This window comes from Thermobia domestica, chromosome 17 (genome assembly GCF_964235325.1).
Source record: "Thermobia domestica chromosome 17, izTheDome1.hap1.1, whole genome shotgun sequence".
Taxonomy (NCBI): domain Eukaryota; kingdom Metazoa; phylum Arthropoda; class Insecta; order Zygentoma; family Lepismatidae; genus Thermobia; species Thermobia domestica.
This window is the reverse complement of record NC_137470.1, coordinates 92,450,873-92,462,890: the sequence shown is the minus strand read 5'-3', so window position 1 is coordinate 92,462,890 and position 12,018 is coordinate 92,450,873. Positions and strand designations below refer to the sequence as shown.

The 12,018-nt window shown below is 35.9% G+C and overlaps 1 protein-coding gene across 2 annotated transcripts in view; it reads left to right on the top strand.

Annotated features, from left to right (window-relative positions):
• Positions 1 to 2,990, top strand: part of LOC145673886 (protein twisted gastrulation-like) — a 133,005-nt gene extending 130,015 nt beyond the window's left edge. For both annotated transcript variants that reach the window (XM_081743677.1, XM_081743679.1), the window contains exon 5: positions 668 to 2,990. In XM_081743677.1, the coding sequence (XP_081599803.1) occupies positions 668 to 839 (172 nt within the window). In that variant the 3' untranslated portion in view covers positions 840 to 2,990. The remainder of the gene's footprint in view (positions 1 to 667) is intronic.
• Positions 2,991 to 12,018: the final 9,028 nt, after the last annotated feature.

Below are 12,018 nucleotides of genomic sequence, written 5' to 3'. Positions count from 1 at the left end.
ACACGGAATGTGAAGTCTTCACGTCATAACGTTGTAATTCGGCCCTCCTTTCCCACCCTCATTAACGTAGAATCAAACACTGAAAAAGATTTACAGTCAAAAATTCATTACGAAATTGCTTCCAATTGTCACACTTCGTGCAGCTTTATCTGTGCGTACTGCTTCATGTGAGAGAGACTTCAGCAGTCTGAACAGAGTTAAGAATGCCTACAGGAATTTACTGAAGACTGACACACTGGATGATTTGATGATAATCTCCATTAATAGCCCTTCATTTAAGAACTTTGATCCGAAAACTGCAATGGACGACTGGTATTTCAGTGCAGAGAGAGGACGTAACTCAAACTTGAAGTCTTAATGAATGATACTTTTTTAACATGTATATGAATTGTCCAATACAAAATGATTATCCTGAATCTAATTGTCTGGTTTTGAAATTTTATGCCCTGATGTAATCTCTTTGCCAAACCAAAGGCCGGAGGAGGGGGGGCAGACCTCTCATAATTTATACGTGAGAGATACTGGCGACCATCATTTTTGGATTGGCGAGTGCGTCTGATTTTGAAATTTTGCGCCCTGACCTATATCTTAAGACTGACCGTTCGTACTTTTGCGCGTATTTTTGATCTGATGTACATAATTTTTAAGTACTGTCTTCTAATTGCAGGTGCTATGAATGCCCCATATCAAAGATCGAGGAGGAAGATGAATCAGCTTACACATATGACTATGATTACGACTATGGCCAGGAGAAGCTGGAGGAAAACAACACAGAAGACACAAATGATGGAGAGATTGATAATGAAATGGATGTCAAAACAAAAGAAGAGGCAGCTTAGTTATTTTCGCGAGAAACAAGATTTCGGCTCCCTTTGGACAAACTCAATTTCGCTTGAGTTAGGAGTATTGAAGTGAAAGACTGCCAATGCTATATATTGGTACAACATAGATAGGATTGTGTTTTTTATATATATATATAGAAAGAGACAAGTATACGGAACGACATGGTAAAGTATTAGCATCTGTAGCATACGCAACAGATAACTATGCCATACGGAAAGAACAACTGATGTGCCGAAGATTTTGCCTACACATACAATTAGGGCCCGGATTTTTATGTGCTAGAAATGAAAAAATATTTGCTAAAATTTTTATATATATATATATATATATATATATATATATATATATATATATATATATATTATATTTGACAAAAAGTAATAAGAAAAAGTATGGGGAAACGCCCAACATAAGAAAAATAATTACTGGTACTCATCAATAGCTCCTATTCATCAGATGTCGAAATTCCATGTGCATTGCAGTGAATAACGTCTTTTCCAAATTGTCCATCGTAAAGCCATGCCTATTTGTTACGGAATAATGCCTTATATTGAGAAATGGGACATTCTACATCACACAGTGTTAACCTCGCGTATTTGAAAAGGGGTATATTCACACCACTTCACTTGTGTTTTGGCCTTCTCATACTTCAGATATTTTAATACGGTTTTATAGCCAATGTTTGTCTCAAACAAATCCTTATTTTTTTTATTACGACTTCAGCTTTCGAAGGCAAAAAACATTCAGCTTTCTTTCAACGCACTTACTTCTTTAACCGAAGTACTCAATAAATCTGCCCTAGCTTCTAATTTCTAAAGAGTGAGTCAAGAAACCGAAAGTGGCAGATATGAAACCCAAGTCACATTTCAAGCTACTGTCACTTCCTAAATTTTGAACAATTTCAATGGATGAAGCATCGTCTGGGTTTCGTTTAGTTACTATAGATACAAATGCTTCAAAATTTTCCACATACTATAGTACTACATTAAACCACGTACCCCACCGCGTGGTTGCAGATGTTAGAGGAAATGAAAGATCCGGATTCGTTTCTTTGAAAATTTCAATTCTAGTTTGCAATTTTGCGAAAATCTTTTTCCCATTTGACACTAACTTGTCCACTTTAGGACAAAAGGTTCGGATTTTTTCACACAATCTATGTAGGGCGTGTGCGGCACATGTCACATGAATCATATTAGGGTAGCATACAGAAAGAGCTTCACCAGCTTTCCTCATATAAAGAGCACCGTCAGTCAGAAAAAGCAAACCATTGTGATATTTCACACCATTTGGCCACCAAATGTGCAAAGATTCATTGAACAGCCTGGCAATTGTCACGTGATTCGTAACTGAAAGCTCTTTAGAGGCTAGCAAGAAATATCGTTTGGAAATTATTTCATCATTTATCAGTACACATACTATAAAATTTTCCACTTTTCTAACACAAACAGAAATACTAGTTTCACCGAAACCCTTCTCCTTCTTTAATAATATGAAATATAGTGCTGTGCTTACTATTATCTCCCCTTCACCTACGGTCACTCGCCCTCCTCTCAGTTTTGGTTTCAAAGTACAAAGCGCTCCTTTACAAGCTCTTTGTTTGGCACAAGTTACCCCAGTGCTGATAAGCAGAATTTATGACGACGCTGTTTCTGCAGATTGAAAATTGCTTGTAAATACGATGGATAGATTTACCGTATGTAGCGTATTCTTTTCCCGATGTTAATGTCTTTCGAGAGAAAGAAAAAAATCGTCGTGAAATTTAGAATAAAATGACGGAAATTATTAAAAATATGTATTTATTGCAAAAATGTCCAAAATATATATTTACATAACTTTTTTCAGAAAATATGAAATATTATGTGAAATAAAATTTTTAATTTACACTTGCAGATTCTTAATTAGGATAATAAACTTTGTTTTGGGCTTGTACGTGTTTGAAAAAAAAAAAGTTTATACATACAAATCCGGGCCTTACATATAATTTTGTATACAATGATTACATTAATGGACTGTCTATTGACTAATCCTTTAACGATGTAATGTACGCAAATAGAAAAAATTCATGTATATACGAGTATTTGTAACAGTTTTTTTTATATATATATTGTCTTAACACACTTAATTAAAATAAACCTGATGTAAGTACATGTATATTTCTTGTTCTTGAACGTGAAAATGATTCATATGTTAATAAGCAACAAACTCAGGTACGTATTGTAGTTAAATTGTACCATTATTTATTATTATTTTTTTTTAACTAGAGGATTTCTTTGTGTGAAAATATGTACTTGTTTTTTTTATTCTAGCACTGTCTGCTATAAGCAAAAATATGAATTTTTAGTTACGACCCCTCCTTGTTCCTTCCACCTCCAGAGTGTACCAAAAACTACATCTAAAACTAATCTGTGATGGAGACATATAAGTAGCTTTAAAAAGTTCGAAAGATAGTACTGAACAAAACAGTTTTCCGAACGACATTTCCTTACTGAAATATCGGAGCTTACATGGACGGAATAACCTATAGTAGTGGAGAAACCTCGGGACAGGAAGCTTTGATTTGATGCCTGAATTTTAAGTTTTCATTTTTAATCCGAAGTGAATTACCATCTTTAAAAGTAGAACTTACATTTGCAGACAGAATAATAATGGCAACCTTATTACTATTTTAAGGCGTATGGAAAATAAACACTGAGGAAGTTTGATTTATACGAGGGATAGTAGGAAAAACGCTTCCGGTATATTTTTCGCAAGAACCCATAGACATGAGGTATGGAATATACTGTGATAATGCAGGTATATTTCTGCTCTTGTTGTGGCGTATAAACCGTACTACAGAGGTTGTTTCTGATCTATGGTGACGAAATTACATACCTTATGCAGCACCACCACCAAGCTGGAAGAGAAGGAAGCTGCCAGTCGTGTCGGCACTTTGGAATACTGACTGTGCATGACAGGTGCGGGAAGTGCATATCGGGACAAATGCCGCCGAAAGTAAGTGGTTATTGGGAGGGCTACATAACTGCCCTTTCCGACGTGAACTACAGTTATAGTTCCATTCCCAAACTATACAAGAAGCGTGGATTCACTGTGTCCAAAAATAGCATATCACGGGTGTTGAAAGGGGCAGGTAATGCGAGGCGTGGGATGATTCCTGTGGTGCAGAAACAGACCAACCCCCGGCCTGCAACTAGCCACACACGAACTAGAATTCGAGAAGTGGGGGTCTGGTCACTAGGAAGAATTCACTCACACAGAGGAGTATCGCGAACCGGCTACTGACATCACTGAAGACAGTGCACACAGTCATTCATCGCGATTTGAGGGTGGTAAAGTGATGGAAGGGACGTGTTCATAAGCTCTTGCCAAAATATATCCAGGAACCTCGCACCAACCGTCGAAAGCTGTATGAGCGGTACCTGGGCGGTGAAAAGTAGAAGTTTGTTGTAACACTGGACGAAGCATATATTTATCTGGATGACTATCACAAGCCACGCGCAATTTTTTATCGATCGACAGGCGTGAAGGATTTTCAATGATGATTCGCTAAATGCAAGGAAAGTTTTGGCACAGTCTTCATGATCATTGCGGGATATTCGTACCAGGACAAGCTGACCGTACATCGTGGAGCCAAAATACGAAGGTGAATTCGGAATATTATCCGGCTAACGGCTTGACACTCATTTATCGCCATGACATTCCCCATCTCTACGGAAGGGACAAGAATCGAGTGTGGATGCATCAAGACAAGGCGTCAAGTCACATATGTCGCTCAACCCGCCTCTTATTTATTTATCAACACAACAGACATATGCCGAATTAGTGTTGAAATATTATAATTCATTTTTACAACAGTTTTTGTAAGTGCTTTAGAGGACATTGCACATATATCAATTTCATCATGTTTATGACATAATTTGTTATAGAAAGAACGTGTTCTCCAGATTGCTGACTTCAGCATTATGTTGGTCCTAGCCTTTTTGCAATAAGAGACCTGTACTCTTGGTTTCAGTTCTAATCCAAGGAACATGGAGGTATAATGAAGACGTAAAGTTTCTACTGAATGATAATACATTACACTTGTGTATATTTACTCCAAGTTTATTAACAATCAGTTTGCAATACCCTCTAAGACATGTTCTAAATCAAGACAATCATGTATAGATTCTATCTTGGCGTATATTTTGAGATCATCAGCGAACAATAGTTTTTAACTGTTGTGTATATTATCTGCATGATAGTTGATAAATAATAGAAATAGTAAAGGGCCTAGATTGGAGCCTTGTGAAACTCCTGATGACGCAAAATACTAGTCTGATTTAAATTCTTTATAGACAACTGTGTGCTTACGTTTACTCAGATATGACGAAAAAAAGAATGTGAGGGCTGAAGAAAAATGATAATGATTTAATTTGTTTAACAGTATTTTATGACTTACTCTGTCGAAAGCCTTCTTAAAGTAATTTCCTTCGTGAATCAGCAAGGATAGTTATAACTTTTTTTTTCCGGAGCGTTCCTATCAAATATGTTATAGATAATATAAAAATTTGTGACAAAATCATAAACATTATCATATTTTTTAAGCAATTCTAATCTACCAACGATAGACAGCTTTTTTAAAAGTTGTATCCGGAGATGTTACTCTTGTGTTTTACTGTCGACTGTTGTTTGATGTTTACTACAAGGGCTGGATGATGCATATCTTCTATAACTAGAGATGCAAGGGCTCGGGAAAGAACGGCTTTTTTGGGGAAAAAAAAAAACGGGTTTTTCTGCTTCGCTTCTTTGCTTGGGAAATTTTGGGCTTTTTTCAAAATTCTGCTTTAAATTGATAAAGCAGATTTTGTTTCGCTTCTCTATAACACAAAAAGTCTTTTAATCAGTGGTTGATGCCGATAATAATATAAAACCTCGAAAATAAACCATGAATTTCAAAAAGATATTTCAAACCATTTTACTTCAACATATTTACATTGTGAATTCCGAAGGATTAACCAATGTATATAATAAGATTTTTAAACTTCCTATATACAAAAGTAAGCAGGGTTGCCAAGAACCATGGTTGTTTTTGAAAATACCAAAAACCCGTTTTTTTTTGTTTTTTTTTGTGAGTTTAAACTTTTTTTAAACCAGTTTTTTTTTTATTTAGATATATGTATTTATATTAGATATTGACAGAAATAAGTTCGCTTCGCCTTGGTGTTATTATGCAACAACGGGGTTTTGCTGGAAGAGGTCACATAAGCTTAAAAGAAGTCCGGTCAGTAAATTTCTTAAATTGGGAAACCCCCGCCCTAGCCATCGGGAAAATCTCGTCATTACTCTAAATGTATAAAATAACGGAAAAATCCTGTTATTGCTTACCATGTAAAATTTAAAGGTCAACGTATCATAATCAGTACGCTAAAACTGAGGTATTAAATAACAAATTTAGTACGTACATACCATTGAAAGTCCAATCCAACCTAATGTTGGAAGCTACGTAGGCAATCGATACATTTTGCCAATTTCTATCAATATATTTAAGCAACCTTGGCTTCTTTATAAAACAACAGGCATTCAGGCATGCAGAAATATACAATTTAGTTTCGTTTTGTATGTTCAGGCTTAACATCCTTACGTAATACCGAGGTTATCAAGGAGAAGACTTTCGCTTAAAGTTACATCCGAACCGCAAACAAGAAAGAAGGGTTGTGGTTCAACCGAGAATTGAACATGGGACACCTTGATTAAAAGGTGAAAGGGAAATAAAACTAATGCAGATGGTTTGATATGTGGAAACGTCAGCATGAAGTTCACACGATTCGCATTTTTCGTTCTTTTTATTATTTATTTATTTATTTTGTTTAAACCAGTTGTTTATTTAAGAAAAAAAGAAAGAAAAAAACAGCTGGTGTAAACCAACCAACCAACCCTAAAAGTAACTACTACTTTTAAAAATACACAAATAACTAGCAAAATTCTATGTATTATTTTTACTTCAAAATATTCCATACCCTCTTTTTAGAACAAAATAAAATTAAAATAAAACATAAGAGAAATACTTACATTTATATGATACACTTAAAGGCTGCACATCTAGAGCTTTTGGTTCTATATATTCTTGAAATTCTACAGTTTTATATAACCACCATCACGCTTTACTCAGTCCTCAAGTTTTCTGAATTTTTAACGAGTGATTCGACATATGAAGGGTGTGATGCAAGAACATGGTAACCCACAATTTTACTATTTTAAGAAAGAGATTTTCTGCTGCATAATCCATTTTGAAAGTCGTAAAGCTGATTTTTCACATAAGACTATACATGAAGGATTAAACGAAGCGGTATGCGTTGCTGTCTATCTGGTGCTACATAACTCAGCAATTGAAAATTTGTTGGTTACCATGTTCTTGGCTCACACCCTTCACATCATTACGGAACTCTCCCCACCCCACTCCACCACCTCCACAAAAAAAAAACAAAAAAAAAAACTACGGAATATATTTAGGTTAAGATAAATACAACTGCACAACAAACATGACTGAGTGGAGCTTTTGCGCTTCTATCGGGAAGTCCGGGATTCAACCCAGCATTCGACCATTCTGACAAAGCTTTTCTTCATTCCATCTGTGAAGTAGAAATAGTGTGTGTACTATGAGTTGGCCGACTTCCTTTTTTATTGTTTCTAAATCGTTATTATTACTAATTACCAGCAGTGACGGTTTTGCGAAGGTTAGGGGGGCGGTGTCTCGGACTGAAGCCTGTTCCCCAAAATTAAGGAATGTCCAAAACAAACGAAATATCGATTAGTTATGCCTTTACTCATAAATTTTAAGTTCTCGTCAAATAAAAATTACGAATGTTTAGAAAAACTAAATATTAGTAATGATCTTCAAGGTTGTATCCGGAAGATTATCGCTAAATATATAAACGAAACGAAATATTAGTTATGCCTGTACTCATAAACTTCAAGCTCCTCCCAAATAAAATTAGGACATTTTAGAAAACGAAACAATCAGAGAAACCCCTCCCAAAGTACTTTTCTAAATCCGCTACTGATTATTTGTATAAATTAGTATTCAAGGTTGTATCCGGAAAATTATTGCTAAATCGTTGCACAGCTACAGTATAACAGAAATGTGGAAGTACGGTTTGACGGATATATTGAAAAACATAAGTTTAACTTTTGCGGTAGAAGCTAGAGTACTAAGCTCCTAGAAATGAAACACGGATGACAAACTAAAATGATCTAGAGAAGAAAAAATGTCGATAACTCAAAAGTTAAAATAGTTAAATAGCCTCTAAAATCGCCTTCAAATACTACATTCTTCATGTTAGCTTTAATTCGTAAAACATGTGCTCCATCCATCTTGATGGTGAATTTCAAAGCGAAATATGGCATTTAGGTCCTGGAATTCTTATCTAACTATAGAATATACTATAAGAAAGCTATTTAGATAGAAAAATCATAAAAATGAAAAAGCCAAAATTCTCGTTCCCCCCCCCTAAAAAAAAGCCGGCTTTTTTTTTTTTTTTTTTTTTTTTTTTTTGCATCTCTATCTATAACTAAAGGATAAGATTCTCTACTGACTTCCACTTCTGACATAATTGAAAAGACTATATCTAAGGTTCGATTAAATTTATTAACAGTGTTTAATAATTCTAAATTATAATAAGTCATAGTTATGTAAATCGTTACATTTAAATGAGCTGTTTTCGAAGGTAAAGTTACTTGAATTTTTCTCTTGACAAGTTGGTTACCAAGCAGAAGAATCGAGCTACCTTGAGGACAGTTAATTTCAATTCGGGTGAATAATTCATGGTAACACTGAATGTTAGATTTAGGTGGGAAGTACACTACACATATAAATATAGTTTTAACCCTTACGCTTATTTTTACTAACAAAATATCGTAATTGTTACCACCCCTGTATAATAAACATATCTTGTATTTGGTCAAAGCAGAGATAAGAACACCCCCTTTGATTTGCCAGTTGTGATAGTATTGCGATCTTGCCTTATGACTGTACCTATCATCAAATAGTTCAGTCATAATGTCTTATTAATCCAAGTTTCTGTAATTCCAATCAAATCATAATTATTTGAAAATACACCACAAAAGAAATCGTAAACCCAGTTGTTTTGAATGATTCATTTGGACCAGCTGAAGACAACTTACCAGTTTTTCGCTTCCATTCTTTGTATTGTCCTCAATACCGTGACCTCAGGCGGATCTATCCTCGGACAGTTGGGAGCGTCTGGGTGGGTTGGAGGGGGAGGAAGAGAAGAATCCTTTCCTGGTCGGAATTGGGCTCCATGATTGACAGCCATCCCGAGGGCAACAGGTGTCCGGTTGTCATCTTCAAAGGTAGCAGAGATATCCTCGTTTCGCTGATAGCTTTCCGTTTCATGGCCTTCCAATTCTGAAAGTGTATATCTTTCTTCATCAATATACAGGGTGTTCAGAAAGTAACTATGCATGTGTCGAAACTCTTATAGAACAGTTTTGTCTGTCAATCAGTCGACAGGTATCAGCAAAAACAAGTTCGATCTCCTTCGTTAACGGGAAGTGGCTCAAATTAGCAATTTCTCGTTTCAATATTTATTACCATAGAACGAGAATAGCTACAAGCCGTTTTTTTGCAAATTGTTCAGCATCTCAAGCCAACATCTGCTACACTACTAAAATCGGAAGAAGTTCAAATTTACTATTGCTTCCGGTTTCCGTACTGATTTTCAACAAAGCAAAAACGGTCAGAGATAACGAGGTGTGGTTTTCGCAATCGATTCACCGTCTCAAGTGTAGGTTTTATCTTTTCAGTTGGCCCTCTATTCAAACGAGAATGGTAACAAGATAGTGAGAAGCGATATTTTACAAACTATTTAGCGTTTTAAGACATAACTATTCATACCACCATCCAAACAGGAAGTGGTTCGAATTTACTTCTGGTTTCAATACTGGTTTCTAAAGAGCAAAAGCACTAAGATATCAAGATGCCGTTTTTCGCAATCGATTCAGCAACCGAAGAATAGGTCGCATGTCCTTAACTATCTATTCAAACCGGAAGTGGTTGAAATAAACTATTTTTGGTTTCAACCTTTATCGCCACAGAACAAAAACAGTATCAGATTGCTTTTTGATATGGATTCACCGTCCGAGGAACAAGTTCTATCGAGGAACAAGTTCTACTACTCTATTGCAACCAGTAGTTACATCATAGGTATACTACTTCGAGTATTGATTTTACATAGTTTGGAAGCCTTAGTTTCACACTATGAAACCAAAGTTACATGTTTCCGCCGTAATCTGGTTTTCTATATTTAAGTTTATTTTCTATTTTTAATGTATAGTACGAACTATGAAGTACCTAATAAAAAAAGCTATTTAATAAATTAATCATCCTTTATGCACTATGGATGACTGTGGGTCGTAAATTCTCTCCAATTTTATCAATCTCCTTCCAACTCCTTACAATATGTTATTTACATACATATATATCCGTATGGCGTTCCTTCGAGGATGAACGTGCGTGTTTGTGGCGCCTCTTAATTCTATGTACCTACGATAATTGTTGGTCATTAATGAAAATAAATAAGTAGAGATTTTAACATTACCACAATAAATCCAGAAATATAAAAAAAAGGCAAAATATTGTTACCTGTGTGGTACCTCAAGGGATATTATTCTACGAGGGGAGTCCGAAAATGAGTTTCCCCTAGGAAAGCGAACAGCAATGAGGGAAACAGCGGTTGCACGCGCAACACACCCAAATACAAGAAAGAATCGTATCGTTCGCCCGCGATCCTGCAGATAGCGCCCTCGCAGCGCCTGCTCAAAGTGGAGACGAGTCTCTGAGTCTGGTAGCTATGGAAAGAAGGTGCGTTTTGACGACGTGGTCAAAGAAGGAAGTGCGAACGGTTGTCCGCTATGTCGCGTATCGGGAGCAGAAATCCATAAGCACCTCGTGGAAGTCTATGGGCCTGATATGATGTCGAAACAAATAGTGCGGAGATGGTGTCGCCAATTCAGTGAGGGGCGGCAGCAAGTGCTGGACACACCGAGACCTGGAAGGATCCAGTGACTTCCATCTGTTCCTGCTTTGAAGAAGACTCTCGGCAGCAGGCGCTTTGGAAGCAGTCTTGAAGTCACAGGAGCTATTCGACGCTTCTTCCGTATGCAGAGCCCTGAATTTTTCCTGGAAGGGTTTTTGAAGCTTATAAGACTGGTATGACAAATGTCTCAATGTACGTGGTATTTATGTGGAAAAATAAAGGTACGTCTGATCTTTATTGTCACAGGCTATTTTTGGTTTTGCATCTCCACCTCTGTCCACAGTCGCTTGGGGAAACTTATTTTCGGACTCCCCTTCGTACTATAGTTTGCCAACTTCACTACTTGCTTGTGTAGTCCTATTCTCCGGTTTACTTATTGAACCGTTTCTTAATTCATGTTGTACGGGATAAGGGATAACTGCACCACTTAAGATCGATATTAAGTAGATGAGTATGCCTTGCTACCTCTTGTGAGAATTGCAGTAATCGACAGAGAACGTTATATGAGTGTACAGTGTCAGCCATCTTACTTTTTTTTAAATACATAAATTAGTGCTTTAATATGCACACACTGATGCATAAATTTAGAAATGTTACAAGTGACTAGATATTCTATATATTATTTGTTTCCCTTTCTAAACATAAATCAGAAATTAAAATTAGTGAAAGCCAAACTATTATTTAAAACAACTTCTTGCACACAAAATATAGTATATGTGCGGAAAGAGTTTTAGCTAGGCCTGACGAGCAAAAATAAAATAGCATAATATATGAAATGTGCGAACTTAGGTAAAACGGAATATTGAACATAGACGTAAAATTTAATTTAAAAAGATAATCTGCACAGACTGCAATGAAGAGAAGACGGAAATGAAATTTTAAAAAAGTCGTAATTATTTATATAAAAAATATTAAACAGACACGCGTTTTACAAGATATACCGATGAGAAAACTGTGAACACAACCGCAGTATTGAGGTGAATCTGAAATTTAAAAACAAAAATTTTAGGAGTGATCCAAAAAATGGATCAAAAGATTGCAATCTTGCACAAGAATTTTAGGAACGATTAAAAAAAATGTATCAAGAGGTTGCAATCTTGGCCAAGAATTAGTTTTTGGATTAGGGACCACAAAATTTTTAAAC